A 20,850-nucleotide genomic window follows, 5' to 3' on the forward strand; every position below is an offset into this window, starting at 1 on the left:
GTAAACGATTCGCCAAAATCTGTTGTATGTAAACGATACTGTTTTAAACGTTGTTGTTTTTTCATCAGAAAACCCGGTTTCCACGTCTACCTGTATTAGTTTAAATGGCACTTTTGCCACTCGCAATAGGGCGGAAGCGCTGACGTATCGTGTCGACTTGGCAACACAGTGAATGCTGCGTCTATCTATATATGTAGCGACAGTCTCCACACAGCAGAAAGATGATGACATCACGAGAGCGACAGATGAGGACGGTCTGGTTAGCCAGTGAGTAGCTGACGTTGTCGCTTACCCGAGTTCGTGAAAAGGTATGTATTTAAAAATATATGAGAATGAGGCAAAAACAGAGCAAATATAAGATCCATCATTAGCGCAGGAGTTTAGTGTAGACAAATAAACAAAACCTGCAGTCACCGAGCGGCACGCGAAAGTTCCTCCGAGTCTATTGTGTTCCTTGCAGGGTCTGCCGGGTTTTGGACATCTTGGTCATGGATCTGGAGTATTTGTCCGTGTTGCAAAGTGTAATCTGTCTTTTGAAACTTTTGTAGTTTTTGGTTATGAACTTCCCAAAATTATCCCACGTATATACAAGTTCTTCTTGTATATAGTTAGTAGCATATCGATTATATGTTGTAGTACGGGCGCTAATTAATGTTACACCCTATAGACCGCATGCACCGGCTTCCCTGTCAAGATGCCAGACTCATAGTGAATGCTGTATGGGTAAGTTATATTTTCATCTTTCTCCAAGTTTTTTCCAATTTTGCTTAATTTTTTTCACATGCAATTTATTGGAAACGGTCAAGTGTGTGATAAGTTGCGGGTTTTTCTCCCACGTTCTCACGTGTAGTTTTCTATGTTTAATTAAAAAAAAAAAAAAGATTAGTGTTTATTCTTTTAGCGTAGTGCTGCTGCATTTTAATGTAATTCGGCGCTTTGTACAAGATGGCCACATGTACATTTTTGGATTTAATTTAATTTTAAATCCCATTTTATTTTTTGTATTAGTTGTTGTGGTTATAATAAATAGTAATCGATTTGTTTTGTTGTTTAATGTGTATTGGCGATAAGCTGTCCGTATGTTCTTTTTGTTCTTTTTTTCCGGAAAGGTATGCATTATTATTAGTAATAATAATTAATGTTTTCAGAATATATCAGGTTTTAGAATCTGGAAATTTTTACTGTACAAGGCTGTGAATATTGTAAATAGTTTTTCCTAGTGAAATGTGAATAATGTAAGTAGTTCTATATATAATGCGTTATTATGAATAAAGGAGGATGCTGTAGGGGTATCTGCGATAAGCTGTCCGTGTGACGCGCTGTTCATTTTTGTTTTCGGAAAGAAAAAGAGAACGCACTTCTGTTTCTCCTCTGCCTCTGAGCTGACTTTTTTCCGACATGACGCGCAGTAGGGCGGATTGCTGTCGGTTACATCCGGGCCGATCAGTGACTGGACGCGGGGTTTGCGTGTTTTGCATGTTGCTCTTTGATCTCTTTTCGCACGGGCGCTGCACGAGTGTCTCTGTGGGTCGTTGTGCCCACGGTTCATTTTCTGCACAGTTTTTAGTGCCAATTCTTAAAGTGCATACAGTACTAGTAGTCGCACAGTCTTGGGTGGGATGTCGTACACACTCGGATTGCGTGCTCGTAATAATAATAATAATACATTTTATTTATATAGCGCCTTTCCCATGCTCAAGGCACTTCAGAGTTTAAGATAGAACAGCAGGGTATACAGTATATAGCATTGTACAAACCAGATAAATAAATAAAAAAAGATTAGGACAGTAAATTCAGAGAAAAAGCCTAACAGACTACATAATTGATGGTCTAGCACACACACACACACACACACACACACATACAGGTTACATGAGCATCTTGACATGGAGGTAAACTGAGAGAAGGGTAATAAAGTGAAGTAGAGCTAAAAGCCTTCCTGAACAGATGAGTTTTGAGCTGTTTTTTTAAAAGAATTCATGGAGTCAGATGACCTGATTAATTTCAGTAGGTCATTCCAGAGTCTGGGAGTTATACAGCTGAAGGCCCTGCTGTCAAACATGGAGTGTAGATTAGTTGGGGGCACAACAAGATTGCCAGAATCAGAAGACCTTAGTGGGCTTACAGGCACATAGTGATGGAGAAGGTCACTGATGTAGTTTGGCATGAGGTCGTTTAAGGCTTTGTAGGTTATTAGTAGGATTTTATATTCGATTCTGTAAGACACAGGGAGCCAGATATAAGATTAGAAGGGGCACCTGCCAGCAGCCAGTTACAATAATCATTGTGGGATGTGATAAAAGCATGGACAAGTTTCTCAGCATTAGAAAAGGAGAAGATGGAGCAAACACGGGATATGTTACAGAGGTGAAAGTAAGAAAGTTTCTTAATGTGGTTTATGTGGGCGGAATAAGAAAGGGAGGAATCAAAAATGACACCAAGATTCTTTGCAGTAGAGGCAGGTCTGATGAGATCACCGCCATGATGAACTGGGAAGGAGCTCATTTTATTAAGTTGCACTTTAGTCCCAATTTGCAGGAGGTCAGTTTTGCTGCAATTTAATTTTAAAGTGTTCTGCTCCATCCGGGTATTAATTTCACTGAGGCAGGTTGTGAGCTGAGAGAGCTCTGATGAAGTTTCACTTTTAACATTGAAGTAAAGTTGAGTATCATCTGCATAAAAATGATAACCCAGTCCATTGCTATGAATAATATGGCCAAGGGGAAGCATATAAATACAGAAGAAGGCTGCGGACAGAGCCCTGAGGAACTCCTTGTGTTACTGGCACTGAGCTGGATCTGCTGTTGTCAAGACTAACAAACTCTTGCCTATCAGTCAGATAGGACTTGAACCACTGGAGGGCAGTGCCAGAGATACCCAGCATGTTCTCCATTCTGGACAGTAGGATGTCATGTCTGACCTGAGTGTCAAATGCTGCACTGAGGTCTAATAGAATTAATATGCTGGTTTGTCCAGAGTCTGCTGCCATAAGCAAATCACTGGTTACCCATAGCAGAGCAGTTTCACAGCTGTGCTGCGCCTTGAAATCAGACTGAAAGGGTTCCATTAAGTTATTAGAGTTTAAGTAATTGGTGAGTTGGGAGGCTACAACACGCTCAAGAACTTTTGACAGAAAAGGTAAGTGGGAAATAGGCCGAAAGTTGTTAAGATTGTCAGCATCAAGACCAGACTTTTTTAACATTGGGGTTACAGAAGCGATTTTAAAAGTGAGCGGCACAGAGCCAGTGTCAAGGGATGAGTTTATTATTGTTGTAACAGTCGGGATTATGGCATGAAGGCAGGATTTAAGTAGTGTGGTGGGGATGGGGTCCAGTACACAAGTAGTCGGCCTCATCTTACAAAGCAGGTTATTAACAAACACAGAAGTGACTGGTGAGAACTTAGAGAAGGAGCTGGATGGAGTGGGAAAATGGAGAGATATAAACAGTTGATGTATTTATGTTAGTTGAATTATTTATATCTTTAATTTTGTTACGGAAAAATTGGATGAATTCCTCACAGACTTCAGTAGAAGAGGTAGTTGGGCCAGATGCAGGTTCGAGTAGTTTATTAACTACAGATAACAAAACCCTTGGGTTATCGTGGCCACTTTCTATTATTCTGCCATAATGGGTGTTCTTGGCAGCAGTTAGTGCTTCTCTGTAAGCTCTTTGGTGGTCAGAGAAAGCCTGGATGTGCACAGTGAGGCCAGATTACGTGACATTCTCTCAAGGCGTCGGTCAGCTGCTTTCATAGATCGCAATTCTGAATTATACCAAGGAGCTGAACGCTTAAAGGAAACCTCCTTATGTTTTAAAGGAGCTGTTTTATCTAATGCTGAATGAAGGGCTGTGTTATAGTGGTCAACAAGACTATCTAGTGTTGATGGAATAGGTGCCGACAGTAAAAGATCAGAAATGGATCCAGAAAGGATAGAGGGACAGATATTTTTAAGGTTTCTGTAAGAAATTTGTCATTTACAGGTTAGAGGAGGGAAAGGCAGCGAGTACTTCTTTATGGTCAGAGAGTCCTAAATCAGTGTTGTAAGTGTTGGCAACAGATTGTCCAGATGTACAGATCAGATCCAATATATGACATCTTATATATATATATATATATATATATATATATATATATATATATATATATCAGAGTAGGTGGGAAAAACAACATGTTGTGTCAAGTCAAAACAGTCCAGTAAGGATAGGAATTAATTTCTCAGTTTAGAGGTGGGGATGTCAATATGGATGTTGAAATCACCAAGAAGGATAATTTTCTTAGAGTGAAAGCTTAGGTGGGTCAAAAGTTCAATCAGATTGGATAAGAAGGATGCATTGTATTTTGGAGGACGATAAAGAACAATGAGTGAGACGGGAGCTGATTCTGTTATTAGTTTAAGAGCCAGACACTCAAAAGACAATGGACAGTCAATTGGGATTCGTTTGATGTTTAAGTCTACTCTGACAATTACTGCAAGTCCACCGCCTTGCCTTGAGCTGCGAGGCTCTGTGTGGAAAGTGAATGCGGGAGGTGTCGCCTCTATGAGAGACGAAAATTCATTTGGTTTTTGCCAAGTCTCCGTTAGACACAGTATATCAAGTTTGGTGTCAGTGATGAATTCTGATGCACCAATGCTTTGCCATTAAGAGATCTCAAATTAAACAATGCAATATTAGTTAAAGAGGCTTCTTTTTGCACAGAGCCGTGATCGGAGTTTATTTTCACATACTGTAAATTCGGCACACTGACACTTCTATTTCCGGGGCCATGAGAAGGACGGCGTATTCCTGAGCAAATGCCGCCAGTGGTCTTTTCATTTGCAGCCCAGCGGTGGCGGTGACCTGACCCGCGATGTACATATTTCGGGCACTGCAAAATCCCGGCATCTTTTAGGATATTCCAGTCAGACCATTTGCTCTTGACAAACTGTTTAATAAGAAGGAGTTTGTCATGAGAGTATTTTAGCATGATACTGGGCAATACTTATCTGATAGCAGAGGAGAAGCAGCACAGCGGAACTAGTAGGACAGGCGGGTGTGGTAGTGTAGGTGAGCGGCGATAGTAAGCAGCAGAAAGCATAGCAGGAGGAGGTAGCAGGATTTGGAAGTTCCAGCATACAGCCATAAACAGTAACGATGGGTATTACATGCGTGATCACGCCAGAACCACTGGCCAGGTGGGTATGAACATCAGATCGGTTCTTAGTCGAACAGTACTGTAAAATGAATCGGGGGCAGACGAGAATAGCAAATATAATCAAGAAGAAAGATCATCCCGAGGTCCTAGATCACCAGGTACAAAGAAATGTTCGTAGGTCTCATCCCGTGATCCACAGGTTCAGTTGTTCCCAGTCAAAGTAGAATCCATAAAATCTGTAAATATTAACCAAATCCATACAATTCGAGTCAGCTGCATCCACGAACTATATGTACAATAAAGGAAATAAAACAAGCGTAAGAAAGTGTAGATTTAAAGCAAGTTTTGCGAAAAGTGTTGTTAGCAGGGAGGAACAGCATGTGTGCGCCAGCGTCCCCTCCCTTGTAGTCCAAGTACCCAACGATTGATTGGTGATCTCTCCACCATATGCGTATATTTATGTATGTTTTGCACACGATGAATTTAGGTAATTTAATCAAGTTCACGCGTATTGGAAACTACATAGGTAATAAGTGGGATTTGGGACTGAAGCGGAATGACGCTTCTGCTGTACATTATTAATGCCCAACGAAGGGTGAAATTAATCTGCAACCCAGAACATAAAGTAATAGTGAATAACAATAAAAACTAGACCTGAAACTGCACATAATGTGATGGTCGTTTAATGTGAATTGGTACCAAAAATTATTGACTTATGAAAAAGTGCCTGCCATTACTGGAAAGGATGAAGACTGGCATAAAGGGATGAGGAATAATCAACTCTAATGGCTGTAAGCTCTGCCCTGTTAGCAGCCAGGCATACAACACCAAGAACTTTTAATTTTTATAACACTTTTAATCCAGGGTGCTTTTTGTATGAAAAACGCCCGAGAAAAGACTGGCAGCTTGAGTCATGATGGCCCCAGATGTTGTTGTCATCCTCTTTTTTTCTGGCGTGGTCTCCAGTGAATTTCAGGTGAAGTATTAATGTAACTCCTGTTCCAGTGGTTTGTCATGTGGTGCAGTGTTTTGTGATGGTGACTGATCTAAGGGATTCCCTCTTCTTTGGCTTGATAGAAATCAACTGCATGTGGTTGGCTCTGCACCGCACGGGTAAGTTGTCAGTTTCGATACTCCTTCTTGTCATATTGGGTAAAATGAAAGGAGACCTCCAATTAGACGTAATATTCACTAGTAATAAAGAAAATTTGGAAAATGAGACTTTGTAGAATTGGTGCTGTCCAAAAAACTTTTCACACTGCTTTAATAGTAGGAAACCCAAAAATGTAACGTAGCATTCTAGATTCACATTGTCCAATCTTTGGGGCTGGGGGAAGGAATCGGGTCTTAGCGCTGAATCAAGGCAGGAACCGAACCTGATAAAAGTAACGTCATCAGTTCTTAAAATTGGCATAATCCAGTTAATTGTTCCAGAGAGGGCAACATTGTTTGACTAAATTTAAAATGTTTAATTTATAAAAGATGCAATAAATCCTTAAAAAATAAACTTGATCAACTTGTGAATTCAGTTGAAAAATGATGGTGCAGATTTAAAGGCAAACTTCTTTCAGAACTGAATACATTTATACTAAAAATTATACATTAATGGCTTGAATGTGGTTCATACTGTGTATAAGTGAAGAAACTAGAAAAAAGTTCGAGGAAAAATATGTCTTTCTGAAACATTTAGGATTAATAACTGACATTCTGTCTAGGGCCATATACTGAGAGTAATGCAAAAATTGACATACCAAGAAGTGAGCTGTCAAAAAGACAGTGAAGTGTATTGAAAAACGAGCATGGGTGCCAGAAAAAACGTGCAGGTGTGTTCACGAAATAAATACCCGGGGGATCAGAGGGATTCTGGGACATACCAAAATATCACTAGCACTATCTAAACCCATCTTGAGAAGCAGATATGTATATATGTATCAAGTCTTTTATGTGATATTTAGCAAATAAAGCCAAATGTGAAGACATGAATAATGAAGCAAAAATGTTAAATATAATTGATTATACAGTAAGGGGTCTGCAGGTTTAAAGTTCATGTTGTGAGAAAGTCTTGGAAATTCTGGTGCACTCACTTCTGTCCACAGCATGACAGTCCACAGAAGCAATAAATATAGGATTTTTTGTTATATAGCACTCATGCTATATGGGGTCAACTTAAACTAAATGTCACTCTATGTCATAGGCCACACCTCGGTGCCATTGAGCAGTAAGTCAAGGGAAAGATCAAAGGAGTTGTCTGAGGTGTGTTCAGTACTTTTTGGTGCATTCATAATATCTTCTACTTTGTTCTTTCTACAGAGGAAAATAAAGGACACTTGCATTTCCAGAAGGAGACATGTAATATGGAGGACATAGGTCCAGTTACCCAGGAGCCTTCTAAGATGGCATATAAGTGTGAAGCAGCAGACTCAGAAGAGGTGAGCAATGAGGAGGAAGAGAAGAGTCTCACACAACACACGGGCCTCCATTTCATGAGTAACTTGGAGGAAAGATGTGTGGACATCAAGAAAGAGGACTGTGAATGGGAATATGTGCACCTTCCTCATGACTGCCCTAGCATTAAGGAGGAGGACTGTGAGTCCGAGGTGACATTTGACAGCAGTGACATGCAGGAAACTGAAATGGTAAGCAGTGTGAAAAATGAAGACTTAAAACTGGAGTTTGTCTCCCAGGACGTGTGTTCAGATGTCACTGGATTAGGCCTCACTCTGAAGAGTCAGCACACCCTACAGCATCACTCTGTACCTGTGAAGTCTGAATATTTGGAGTCTGACGTGACCAGGATTGAGAAAGAATTAAGTTCATGTCCCTCTGAAGAAGGTAGGTGTCAAAGACAAACACCATGATAGGCCTGCAGCTTGTGGGATTTTATGTTGCGGTCTTGTTTTTTCACAGAGTGTGCAAATTCATTGCTGGAAAGTTTCAGATTTTTAAACTGTTAATAACATAATGGCATATTTTAAACTAAACAAGTCCTTTATTCCAGACAGAAAGAGAGGCAAAGTAAATCGAAACAGTGAAGGACAGTGGAAGGATTGATGTCGGACATCATGAGCAAACGGATTACATGAGCTGAGAAGTTTTATGCATTTGGAAAAATTCTGTGAAGCAAATGACTAGGAAAAGAAATGTAATATGGCACTGGAGAAAAACTCGAGTTCAGACGGCGCATTGTCATGTCAGTGTTGTGCAGGAAAGTCACTGCAGTCAGATAAATCCGTGTAGATGGGTACTGGAGAAACAGGGGGGTGTAAAGGAGAGAGAGGTATGAGATACTTATTTAAAGTTAAAACACTGGGAAGAAGCCATCATGTTTAAATAGAGTAGAGGCATTTATATCGTGGAGCTAAGAGTATTAGTATAGATACTGTAAGGTCCTTAAATATTTGGACAGTGACACAGTATTAATAATTTTGGCTCTGTGCACCACCACAGAGGAATTTAAAATGAAGCAATCAAGATGTGAATGAAGTGTAGACTTTCAGTTTTAATTTAAAGGGTTTACTACAAATATCATATGAGCCATTTTGGAATGGCAGCCATTTTTATAGATGGCCCCCCTATTTTCAGGCACTCAAAAGTATTTGGACAGAGTAACATAATCATAAATATAATGGTTGAAACTCCTTTACGTTCAATGACTGCCTGAAGTCTGAACCCCTGGCCATCTCCAAATGCTGGGTTTCCACCCCATTGATGTTGTGCCAGGACTTTACTGCTGCTGTCTTCAGGTGCTGCTTCTTTGTTGGACTTTCAGCCATCAGTTTTGTCTTTAGCAAGTGACATGCATGTCCAGTTGGGTTGATGTCAGTAAATTGATTACTGTATGTACTGTTAATTTGGGAATCCTGTATAAAAAGTGTCTGACTAATACCCATAAAGATAAAACTGGATCCAGAATATTATATATAAAATAATATATATGACATGAAACATTGGGATAGTTCTTTGCTAAATTGTCATTGCCTCACTTTACGTTTTGTCTTGCTTTCCCCCATGTTCCATCGTTGCCCTGTACTATGGTAATCTGTTGTCACTCGTATTTGTTTGTGTTGTGACGGTGGTGTTGCTGCTAGCAGGGCTTGTCTGTGTTGAAATGCTGTGTTGTCTGACAATGATTTGGAGTGACTGTGGTAGGTTTGGGGTGTAACGAGGCTTGGTGTTAGCCCTTTCTCATGAACTTTTTAAACTGCCTCTCATTCGTACATCAGTGAAGGTGCCACTTACAGAACTTGGTGGAGAACTTCAAAACGCAATAAAAAAAAAAAAAGTGGACATCGTCAATTTGAAGTTTGTGCTTCTCTGTGTTTTCCTTGATGACTTCAGTTTGTGCATGGAGAGATTCCGAAGTTCATCTCCACATGGAGTTCATCCTCCAGTTCACTGAGATACTGGCCAGTCTGTTTATTTAGGTCCAGGATGGAGCGTTCACTCCACTGGTGGACCTGGATCAGGGCTGAGAATCCCCCTGTAGAAATGTTCTGCCTCTGTGCCACAATAGCGGTATAAAAAGCACAATAACAATGACGACACAAATAAGAAGTGCATACTTAGCTTGTATTAAAGAATCTTTTCAGAATACACGTCCACAATTAACCCAAGATAAAAGTCGACAGAGATGAGTGCAGCAGTCAGCCGAGGGGCTCTCGGTGCTCCGGCCGTTCTCTGAGGTTAAAATGTGGATTATTAGGGTTGACCACAACTGAAGAGTCCCAGTGATGAGCAGATCAGCAGCATGTTTGTGGTCCAGCAGTCAGTGTACGCTATCACTTTTTTTATTTATTTATTTATTTTATTTTTTTTCAAACTTTTTTAACTTTAAGATTAAATTATTTTGGTACAGTTAACTATAACCTCCAAAAATAGGCAATGGCCACTTTGTCATACATTACATGTTAATCAAGTGTTCAGTACAGTATGTAAGCGATCAAAGAAACTGTGCAGTTTTTAATGTAAGTACATACATGCTTTTTTTTAACATTAAAAAAAGCAAATAAAAAAAGTCCTGTGCCTTATTACAGAGAATTTTTTTTGAAAAACTATACCATTCCACTCTACTGTGTCATGTATGCGTGGTTTGTAAAATATTCTTGGAATTTACTGCAGGCTGAATTTTACTTGATGAATATTCTTCCATAATCAGATTCACAAGGATTTCTTAGATTTTCACCTGTTATCTGAAAGTTGATCCTCAAACCCCTCCGAGCCACTGACATTCTTACCTGCTCCTATTCTAGATTTTTTACAGGGACATCAAATTAAATTAAATTAAATAAAGTGCATGCATACTTTTTATTCTTAATATCTTAATTCTTCGTGTTTATGCATTCCTTTTCCAGATCCAAGGGACCTGCAGTTTTAACAATAGTATGGGCTTATGGGGTTAACAGCTAAGATCAACCCTGAAAGATGTGCCACTCCATCACATGGCACAGTGGCACACACCATTCATGTGCTCACAACATGTCAGTTTAGATGTAGCTAGCATATCTTAGAATGGGGGAAAGCTGTACCACCTGGAGAAGATTCACATGAATATAGAAAGAAAAAAAAAATCAAAATGTGCAAATTCCACACAGACAGTGACCAGAATGAGACGTCAACCTCAGACTCTGTGGACATCAGCATTAGCTATAATATCAAAGGGCCACCCGTTCACTTCTAAATGCAAAGTTTGTTGGAGCTTCAGGATATCTAGAAAGCATTCTGCAAAAAGCAGCAGTCAAACCTCGATATAATCTACAATTTAGAGGTCCAAGTGAACCAAAACAGCATGTGTTTGGGATGTTGACTAAAGCTGGATAGCACACAATTAGAGAGGGTATAATTTCTGGCTCTCTATCTATCTATCTATCTAATTGTGCCTTTCACATGTCTCTCTCCATGTCCAATAAATATTTGGACAGAGACAACTTTTTTCTAATTTTGGTTCTGTACATTACCACAATGAATTTTAAATGAAACAACTCAGATGCAGTTGAAGTGCAGACTTTCAGCTTTAAATCAGTGGGGTGAACAAAACAATTGCATAAAAATGTGAAGCAACTAAAGCATTTTTTTAACACAATTCCTTCATTTCAGGGGCAAAAGTAATTGGACAAATTTAAATAACTGGAAATAAAATGTTCATTTCTAATACTTGGTTGAAAACCCTTTGCTGGCAATGACAGCCTGAAGTCTTGAACTCATGGACATCACCAGATGCTGGGTTTCCTCCTTTTTAATGCTCTGCCAGGCCTTTACTGCAGCGGCTTTCAGTTGCTGTTTGTTTGTGGGCCTTTCTGTCTGAAGTTTAGTCTTCAACAAGTGAAATGCCTGCTCAGTTGGGTTAAGATCAGGTCACTGACTTGGCCATTCAAGAATTTTCCACTTGTTTGCTTTAATAAACTCCTGGGTTGCTTTGGCTGTATGTTTTTGGTCATTGTCCATCTGTATCATGAAACGCCGCCCAATCAATTTGACTGCATTTAGCTGGATTTGAGCAGACAGTATGTCTCTGAACACCTCAGAATTCATTCGGCTGCTTCTGTCCTGTGTCACATCATCAATAAACACTAGTGTCCCAGTGCCACTGGCAGCCATGCACGCCCAAGCCATCACACTGCCTCCACCGTGTTTTACAGATGATGTGGTATGCTTTGGATAATGAGCTGTTCCACGCCTTCTCCATACTTTTTTCTTGCCATCATTCTGGTAGAGGTTGATCTTGGTTTCATCTGTCCAACGAATGTTTTCCCAGAACTGTGCTGGCATTTTTAGATGTTCTTTAGCAAAGTCCAATCTAGCCTTTCTATTCTTGAGGCTTATGAGTGGCTTGCACCTTGCAGTGCACCCTCTGTATTTACTTTTATGCAGTCTTCTCTTTATGGTAGACTTGGATATCGATACTCCTACCCACTGGAGAGTGTTGTTCACTTGGTTGGCTGTTGTCTTCACCATGGAAATGATTCTGCGATCATCCATCACTGTTGTTTTCCGTGGACGTCCAGGTCTTTTTGCGTTGCTGAGTTCACCAGTGCTTGCTTTCTTTCTCAGGATGTACCAAACTGTAGATTTTGCCACTTGTAATATTGTAGCAATTTCTCGGATGGGTTTTTTCTGTTTTCGCAGCTTAAGGATGGCTTCTTTCAACTGCATGGAGAGCTCCTTTGACCGTATGTTGTCTGTTCACAGCAAAATCTTCCACATGCAAGCACCACACCTCAAATCAACTCCAGGCCTTTTATCTGCTTAATTGATAATGACATAACAATGGGCTTGCCCACACCTGCCCATGAAATAGCCTTTGAGTCAATTGTCCAATTACTTTTGAGCCCCTGAAATGAAGGGATTATGTTAAAAAAATGCTTTAGTTGCCTCACATTTTTATGCAATCGTTTTGTTCACCCCACTGAATTAAAGCTGAAAGTTTGCACTTCAACTGCATCTGAGTTGTTTCATTTAAAATTCATTGTGGTAATGTACAGAACCAAAATTAGAAAAAAGTTGTCTCTGTCCAAATATTTATGGACCTAACTGTATATATAAAATTTATCTATTTTTAGTAAGATGGACGCTGTATAGTGCCCGAACCGACAAAGACTGGAGATGGGAGGCAAGTGTAAAATAAAACAATTATCTATTTTTCTTCCCCTGTGGGCGCACGTCTTCCCCGTGTCCCACAGGCAATACACTGTCCCACAACACAGCACACAAGTAATGCAAAGCACTTCTCTTTCCTCTCTCGCACCACCACTCCTCCCAGGCAACCTTGTCCTCCTCCACCCAACTCTGGCCGCTAAGTGGTGGTTGCTGGCTCCTTTTATAGTTCACCCGGAAGTGCTCCAGTTGCTTGATCACCGAGTTCTGGCTGCACTTCCGGTTGTGATGGACATGTTGCCCACTTGGGCTCAGGAGTCCCAAACCCAGCACCCCCTGGCAGTGCCTATGGGACCCAACAGAGCTGCACCCAATTCCAATTCCCATGGAGCCCTGTGGGAAACCGAGGCATCACTCCAACCCAGGGGGGCGGCCATCTAGTGTCCAGGGGGAGGTATTGGACTGTCCAGGGCTGCTCCCCCTGAATATAGAGTGCAGGGGCGTCCCGAACGGGCATGAGCCCTGACCGCCTGCCATAAAATATATATATATATGTATATATATATATAAAATATAGTCATATGAAAAAGTTTGGGAACCCCTCTTAATTCTTTGGATTTTAGTTTATCATTGGCTGAGCTTTCAAAGTAGCAACTTCCTTTTAATATATGACATGCCTTATGGGAACCGTAGTATTTCAGCAGTGACATTAAGTTTATTGGATTAACAGAAAATATGCAATATGTATCATAACAAAATTAGACAGGTGCATAAACTAAGGCACCCCAATAGAGATATTACATCAATACTTAGTTGAGCCTCCTTTTGTAAATATAACCGCCTCCTATAGCCTTTGATGAGTACAGCAATCCCTCCTCGATCGCGGGGGTTGCGTTCCAGAACACCCCGCAAAAGGTGAAAATCCATGAAGTAGAATCCATATGTTTATATGGTTATTTTTATATTGTCATTCTTGGGTCACAGATTTGCACAGAAACACAGGAGGTTGTAGAGAGACAGGAACGTTATTCAAACACTGCAAGTAAACATTTGTCTCTTTTTCAAAAGTTTAAACTGTGTTCCATGACAAGACAGAGATGACAGTTTTGTCTCACAATTAAAAGAATGCAAACATATCTTCCTCTTCAAAGGAGTGCGCGTCAGGAGCAGAGAATGTCTGAGAGGGAGAGAGAAAAAAGCAAATCCATACAGCCCTATTGATTTTTGATTGTTTAAGTATGCAAAGCACCGCCAGACTAAGCAGCTGCAAGGAAGGGAGCAATATGAAGGTAGTCTTTCAGCATTGCGAACAGCCCCTCTGCTCACACCCCCTCCGTCAGGAGCAGAGAATGTCAAAAATCAATACGTGCCGTTCGAGCTTTTAAGTATGCGAAGCACCGTGCGGGAAACACATCGCTTGACAAAGCAGCCACATGTAACCCCAGCAAGGAAGGGAGCAATGTGAAGGTAATCTTTCAGCGTTTTTTGAGGAGCGGCCGTATCCTCTAGGGGTGCAAACAGCCCTCGTGCTCACAATATATTTGAGGAGTTTTATTTAATACGTAATACGCGCTGTGGTTGGGTAGCTTCTCGGCCATCTGCCAATAGCGTCCCTTGTATAAAATCAACTGGGCAAACCAAGTGAGGAAGCATGTACCAGAAATTAAAAGACCCATTGTCCGCAGAAATCCGCGAACCAGCAAAAAATCTGCGATATTTATTTAAATATGCTTACATATAAAATCCGCGATAAAGTGAAGTCGCAAAAGTCGAAGCGCATTATAGTGAGGGATTACTATATCTGGATTCTGGATGGAGGTATTGTTGACCATTCTTCCATACAAAATCTCTCCAGTTCAGTTAAATTTTATGGCTGCCGAGCATGGACAGCCTGCTTCAAATCATCCCATAGATTTTCGATGATATTCAAGTCCTCTTCTCCCTCTGTATGAATGCCTTTGTATATTTCGAACTGCGTTGTGGGTCATTGTCTTGTTGGAATAGCCAACCCCTGTGTAACTTCATCTTTGTGACTGATGCTTGAACATTATCCTATTTGTTGATATTGGGTTGAATTCATCTGACCCTCAACTTTAACAAGGGCCCCAGTCCCTGAACTAGCCACACAGCCCCATATCATGATGGAACCTCCACCAAATTTTCCAGTAGGTAGCAGGTGTTTTTCTTGGAATGTGGTGTTTTTCTTCCACCATGCAAAGTGCTTGTTGTTATGACCAAATAACTCAATTTTTGTCTCATCAGTCCAAAGCACTTTGTTCCAAAATGAATCCTGCTTGTCTAAATGAACATTTCCATACATCAAGCGACTCTGTTTGTGGCATGAGTGCAGAAAGGGCTTCTTTCTCATCACCCTGCCATACAGATGTTCTTTGTGCAAGTTGCGCTGAATTATAGAATGATGTACAGATACACCATCTGCAGCAAGATGTTCTTGCAGGTCTTTGGAGGTAATCTGTGGGTTGTCTGTAACCATTCTTACTATCCTGCACATATGCCACTCCTGTATTTTTCTTGGCCTGCCAGACCTGCTGGGTTTAACAGCAACTGTGCCTGTGGCCTTCCATTTCCTGATTACATTCCTTACAGTTGAAACTGACAGTTTAAACCTCTGAAATGGTTTAGGGGAAGGCTACAAAAAACTATGATGTGACGATGCAAGTTCGCTACACGTTCCCATTGCCCTTCCGGGAGCCCTGAACCCGACACCGTCGGTAATGTCACCGAGATGAGTTGACAAATGGGAGCAATTCTCTAATGAAGCCAGGGGTTAGTGCCAAAGTGCTTTTATTACACAAAAATCGCAATGTCCAAACAAAAAGTGCAGTGAATCACAGTTTCAATAAATAATCCATAAAAACAGTGCAAAGTGGGGATAAAAACAATAAATCCTTTAAAATCCAATGTTAAAAATGCAGTCTCACTCTTCACGATATTAACACACCTCCTTCTCTCATTCTCCCCGGCTCACCCATAACTCGCATAGCCAGCAGAGACCCAACAGCAACTAGCTCCTTTCAGCCAACCTCTGTCTTGGCTGCCTTAAGGACATCACGGCCAGACCACCCAAGGTCGGCACTCCTCCCTTCTTCCTTCGCGCTCACGTAGTTGCTCCCCAGATCCCTCAGGAGGACACCTGCCTTGCTCACCCCACTCACCCGAACATTCAGTGGGGTGGACTAGCCCCTACAGCTCCACAACCAAACGTTCCTTTGCGGGGCCCCAGCTTGTTCTGGTCCTCCTTCCCTCCCTCCCACTGACCCGTATATATACATCCACCCGCGCCTCCGTGGGCAAGGCGCCTTAATCACACGCCACAGGGAGTAAATGTTTTAGTTGGATCGAGTTGCACCTGCACGTTTGGGTGTAATCATTCTCAATTGCTTCATTGGCTTCCTGCGGCATGCGAGTAAGGCACTGCGCACACGGAGGTGCAGGTGGATGTATATATACGGGTCGGCACCAGGAAAGGGGTGATGGATGGATCGAGGAAAAGAGGAAGATAAAGGAGGTTAAAGGATGGGAAAGAGCAGTCTTAGCAGGAGGATTTGGTCACCTGGAGGATCACTCCCACATCTAGACACTCCTATCAGGTCAGCTTAGAGCCACCAAATTACCTAATTTGCATGTCTCCTGGGCCTCTAGCTTGCTCCTCGGTCACAAAGACTATAAAACAAAGCAGTGGGAAGCTCTGATCTAAAACACCTCTTCTCTTTAAAATATGAGTGACTGAGTGCTTTTTTAACAAAAGAAAAAGATTATTTCATCAGTATAACTAAAAAATGGAACTTGACGTTTCATTATGAGTTGGGTTTATTTTCCATCTAAATAAGATGTGCACCAAATGATAATCTCTTTTCAGTTCACATTCTGAGCTTTGTATATTTACTTGAAAATTTGGATCTTTCTGTTTCTGCAGATTTACAAGAAAGTGACAACCCCTCCCCATCATCATTTCATCTTCACTGCAGACTCTCACAAAATCAAAATGTGAAAAAGCCAATGCCTAAAGCAGAGGGTTTGTTACCAGCCCATAGCAAACAATTCTTCACCAGTGGAGATCTTGAAATGCACAAAACAATTTTTACTGAAGAGAAGCCATATTACTGTTCAGAATGTGGCAAGCAATTTTCTTACAGGAGCACTCTCAAAAACCACATGAAAATCCACACCGGAGAGAAGCCATATTGTTGTTCAGACTGTGGTAAACGATTCTCTACAAGTAGCTATCTTCAGATTCACAGAAGAGTTCATACTGGAGAGAAGCCATATTGCTGTTCTGACTGTGGTAAACGATTCTCGCAATGTGGCCATTTTCAGTGCCACACCAGAATTCATACTGGAGAGAAGCTATACTGCTGTACTGAATGTGGCAAACGGTTCTCTAGGAGTGGCCTTCTTCATATACATAGAAGAATTCACACTGGAGAGAAGCCATATTGCTGTTTTGACTGTGGCAAACGATTCCGCACATTTGGCCTGCTTCAGACTCACACTAGAATTCACACAGGAGAAAAGCCGTTTGGCTGTACTGACTGTGACAAACGATTTTGCACTGGTGGTGATCTTCGGAACCACAGGAGAGTTCACACTGGAGAGAAGCCATATTGCTGTTCTGACTGTGGTAAACAATTTACTACAAGTAGCAATCTTCAGACTCACAGAAGGTTTCATACCGGAGAGAAGCCATATTGCTGTACTGATTGTGGTAAACGATTCTCTACAAGGAGCGACCTTCAAAGTCACAGAAGATTTCATACTGGAGAGAAGCCATATTGCTGTTCTGAATGTGGTAAAGAATTCCGTACCAGTGGTTCTCTTCAAACCCACAGACGGATTCACACTGGAGAGAAGCCATATTGCTGTTCTGACTGTGGTAAACATTTTTCCACAAGTAGCAATCTTAAGACTCACAGTAGATTTCATACTGGAGAGAAGCCTTATTGCTGTTCTGACTGTGGTGAACGATTCCCTACAAGCAGCGACCTTCAAACACACAGAAAATTTCATACTGGAGAGAAGATGAACACAGATGAACACAGTACAATATGCTGTGCAGCAGAAGAAAGAATTCAAAATGTTTGATCAGCAGAAAAGAAGAACAAATTGGGCAGACCACAAGTTTGGTGGTAAATAAACTGCCCTCCTCCAACAGCCTCATTTGGTCCATAAACTTATCCATACATAGGCATTTATCTCTTGGTTGTAATTTGCCCATCTTGACCTAATTATGGCTACACAAAACAGTGGCTTACACACGGGGTGGTTCAGATCAACAATTTAAAAGCATCACATAAGTGATAAGTGTTGCTTCTGCCAAAAGAATTCGAAACAGTCACACATCTCGTTGCTGGGTGCAAGGTACTGATGACTGTTGTGTCGTGGAGTGTATAATCATTCAGAGTAGCCAGACTCAGTCATTGGAAACTCTTCAAAAAGTACAAGTTACCAGCCCTAGAATGACACCAGGACCAGAATCCAAACCACATAATGAAAAATGAGGAGGTGCTAGTCACTTGGGACACACCACTACCAACTGAGAGAGAAATAGAGGCCACAAAACCGGACATAGTCATCAAGGAATAATAGTCTAAGAAAGCTAGAATAACTCAAGTATCAGTTCCTAGTGGTTACACAGTTCTAAGAATGGAGAGGCAAAAAATAAAATACTAGGAAAAGAAGTCTGAGCTATGCCAAACATGGGACAAAGAAACAGAAATAGTGCCTGGTGTGTTAGTGTTAATGGGACTAATAAAGAAAACTTTTCAGGCACATCTTGACATACAACCAGTAACATTAACTCCTTATGCACTGCAAAAAAGAAGCCTCATTAGGAACAATGCAAGTTCTACAACAAGCCCTTTATGGCAAACTTAGACTGTCTTGACTAAAAACTCTCACTCTCCTAATTGAACTGCTTACTGAGGTTCACTCCTATTTTGATACTAAGCACACCAAGAAAATGTGCAAAAATTAAATGAGAGAAGCCATACTGCCATTCTGAAATGTGGTAAACGATTCCATATTAGAACAGTAATATGGCCTGTGGGTTTGAAAAGCACCACAGATGAGGGCAAATGTTTCTGCATCAGTGGCGATCTTCAGAATCACACAAGAATTCATGTGGGAGAAAAGCAAGTTAGCTCTTCGTTTGAATTTTCCTGTGGCCCTGAAGACCCAACTGTGGCACACTGTAGAGAAGCCATATTGCTGCTCTCAATGTGACAAACGACTGCTACAGTACCAATCTTAAGAGATGCATTAGAATCCACAGTTGGGAAAGTAAATACAAAACATGACTGAACACTCTCAGAAAATAATTACAACCTAAAAATGGAAAGGATTCAAAATGGAAGATAATCTCGCAGTGTGAGATGCTGGTGAGGAGAATAAATGTTTTCAGAAATTAAACCAAGGAATAGAAGCATAGATGAGCTAAATTAGCAGCAAAATTTATAACTTGCACATGCCACACAACAATCTCAAGTGAACATTGTCCCTGCTATACATGTAGAGACTTGGAAGATTTAATATACATATAAAATGCACCAATTAATGCCCTTAAATGGGTAAAAATACGTAGAAAGGCAGAGGTGTCTCCAACAATATGAACAGACTGAACCAGGAATAACTCATTGGACCTCCTCAAGACCGACGAGTTCAAAGAATTACACAGAAGGGAGGCGTCACAGAGGATGTTGTAAAACAAAACTGAATACATCCTGATATTTAGAGTAGGTAAAACCAGGTAATCTATAAATCATCTGGCAGTCCCACAGTTATTCCAGGGTTTTGAAACATCCAATTGGGTAGAAGAAAATTTCAATTAAATGAACATAATACCAAAATTTCCGATATGCACATTGTAACAAGACAAGGTCAGTGTTGGGGCTCCTTGTGGGAAACCCCATATAATTGGATAAAGGACCAAAAAAAAGAAAATTCAACTTGAGTCTGTCTTTGTCAGTAACCTGAGAGGAGTCCGGTATAAGATGGCAGCTCCTCTGGTTCTGACATATTTGGGTAGAAGGATGTGGGTTCCAGATGGGCAGACCCCAAAGGTGATGTTTGGAAGAGAAGAGCTGTCAATTTTCGCTTCTGCACAAGGAGGACATAAGAGGCCTTCATCAGACAGCACCAACCTCTGGATTAGCGGATAATGATCCATCACCAAAGCCCTTAAACTGCCTCACATGCACATGACAACAGCAAGTCATTTACAAAACTAGCCATTATTGGATCTTGGGATATAAATCTAGAGTTTCATAGGAGAGGAAAGGAGGAGGCGGTTGGGATCAGGTGCTGACAGTGCGTTAGCAAACCCACTCACACCAAACCACCTGGACTGGGACCCGAGTGCAGTGGTGACACCTCAGCACCACACTGGTACAGCGTCAGGTTTTCTTTACGGTGGCTGGAGTGCCACCCCAAGTTATCCCTGTAATTTAGAGGATCTGGTTGAGGGCTGGATGCAGATCAGTGTCATTGGCAAGATGGAGCAACTTCAGGTTAAGGGCCTTGCTCAAGGGTCTAATGGAGTACAGTCACTTCCGAGAGGAAAAGAGAAAAATTGGAAACAATCACAATATATCTGACAAAATAGGGAACACAGAAAATGAATGGTTGCATTAGTTTTATTAATCAAAACTTTCCTTCCTCTTGATGTCCTGTCTAATACCATCACCCCTGTGAGTTCAAGGAGGGTGCTAAGGAGGAGGAAAAATGTTAAAATGCAAAAACGTCATGAGTACTCGGTAAAAGTTCACTCCTGTGAACCATACTGAGAAATGATCCCCCCGGGAGACACAGGTTTCATTTAAAACAGCAATGCTGTGGCTTGAGAATTTAGACTGGACTGACAACTGCCATAATAACGGGGCAGAAGAGGCAAACTGAGAACAAAAAGAAAAGCGACTGGTGGATGTCATGTAAGAAATGTCTTCAAAGGTAATGATTAATGTAATGATTAGACTTCTTGTAGAGTGTCTCTAGTTGAAAGTTTGTAATCCAAGAACAGCTTGCAGTCGTTGTTTTAAAAATTGTTTGATCAAGTACTGAAGCCCCCCACCCTAGTTTTCATGTTTTATTATTGAGACCCTTCCTTTG

General features: G+C 41.0%; 2 protein-coding genes across 2 annotated transcripts in view; one reads left to right on the forward strand and one right to left on the reverse strand.

Annotated features, from left to right (window-relative positions):
- The window catches only part of LOC114666580 (zona pellucida sperm-binding protein 3-like), a 515,374-nt gene that overhangs the window by 435,712 nt on the left and 58,812 nt on the right, over window positions 1-20,850 (reverse strand). The gene's annotated exons all lie outside the window — the stretch shown is intronic.
- Window positions 229-17,840, forward strand: LOC114666720 (gastrula zinc finger protein XlCGF57.1-like). Its single transcript, XM_028821689.2, has 3 exons — window positions 229-308; window positions 7,447-7,968; window positions 16,664-17,840. Exons 2-3 carry the CDS (start codon window positions 7,491-7,493, stop codon window positions 17,827-17,829), a joined length of 1,644 nt encoding a protein of 547 aa, XP_028677522.2. The 5' UTR covers window positions 229-308; window positions 7,447-7,490; the 3' UTR covers window positions 17,830-17,840.

Source organism: Erpetoichthys calabaricus, chromosome 1 (assembly GCF_900747795.2).
Source record: "Erpetoichthys calabaricus chromosome 1, fErpCal1.3, whole genome shotgun sequence".
Classification (NCBI taxonomy): Eukaryota; Metazoa; Chordata; class Cladistia; order Polypteriformes; family Polypteridae; genus Erpetoichthys; species Erpetoichthys calabaricus.

Excerpts from the sequence above, each read along its gene's own strand:
- LOC114666720 (XM_028821689.2), top strand. The coding sequence starts at position 7,491 with ATGGAGGACATAGGTCCAGTTACCCAGGAGCCTTCTAAGATGGCATAT. Across the intron at positions 7,969-16,663 it reads TTCATGTCCCTCTGAAGAAG|ATTTACAAGAAAGTGACAAC; the intron begins GTAGGTGTCAAA and ends CTGTTTCTGCAG.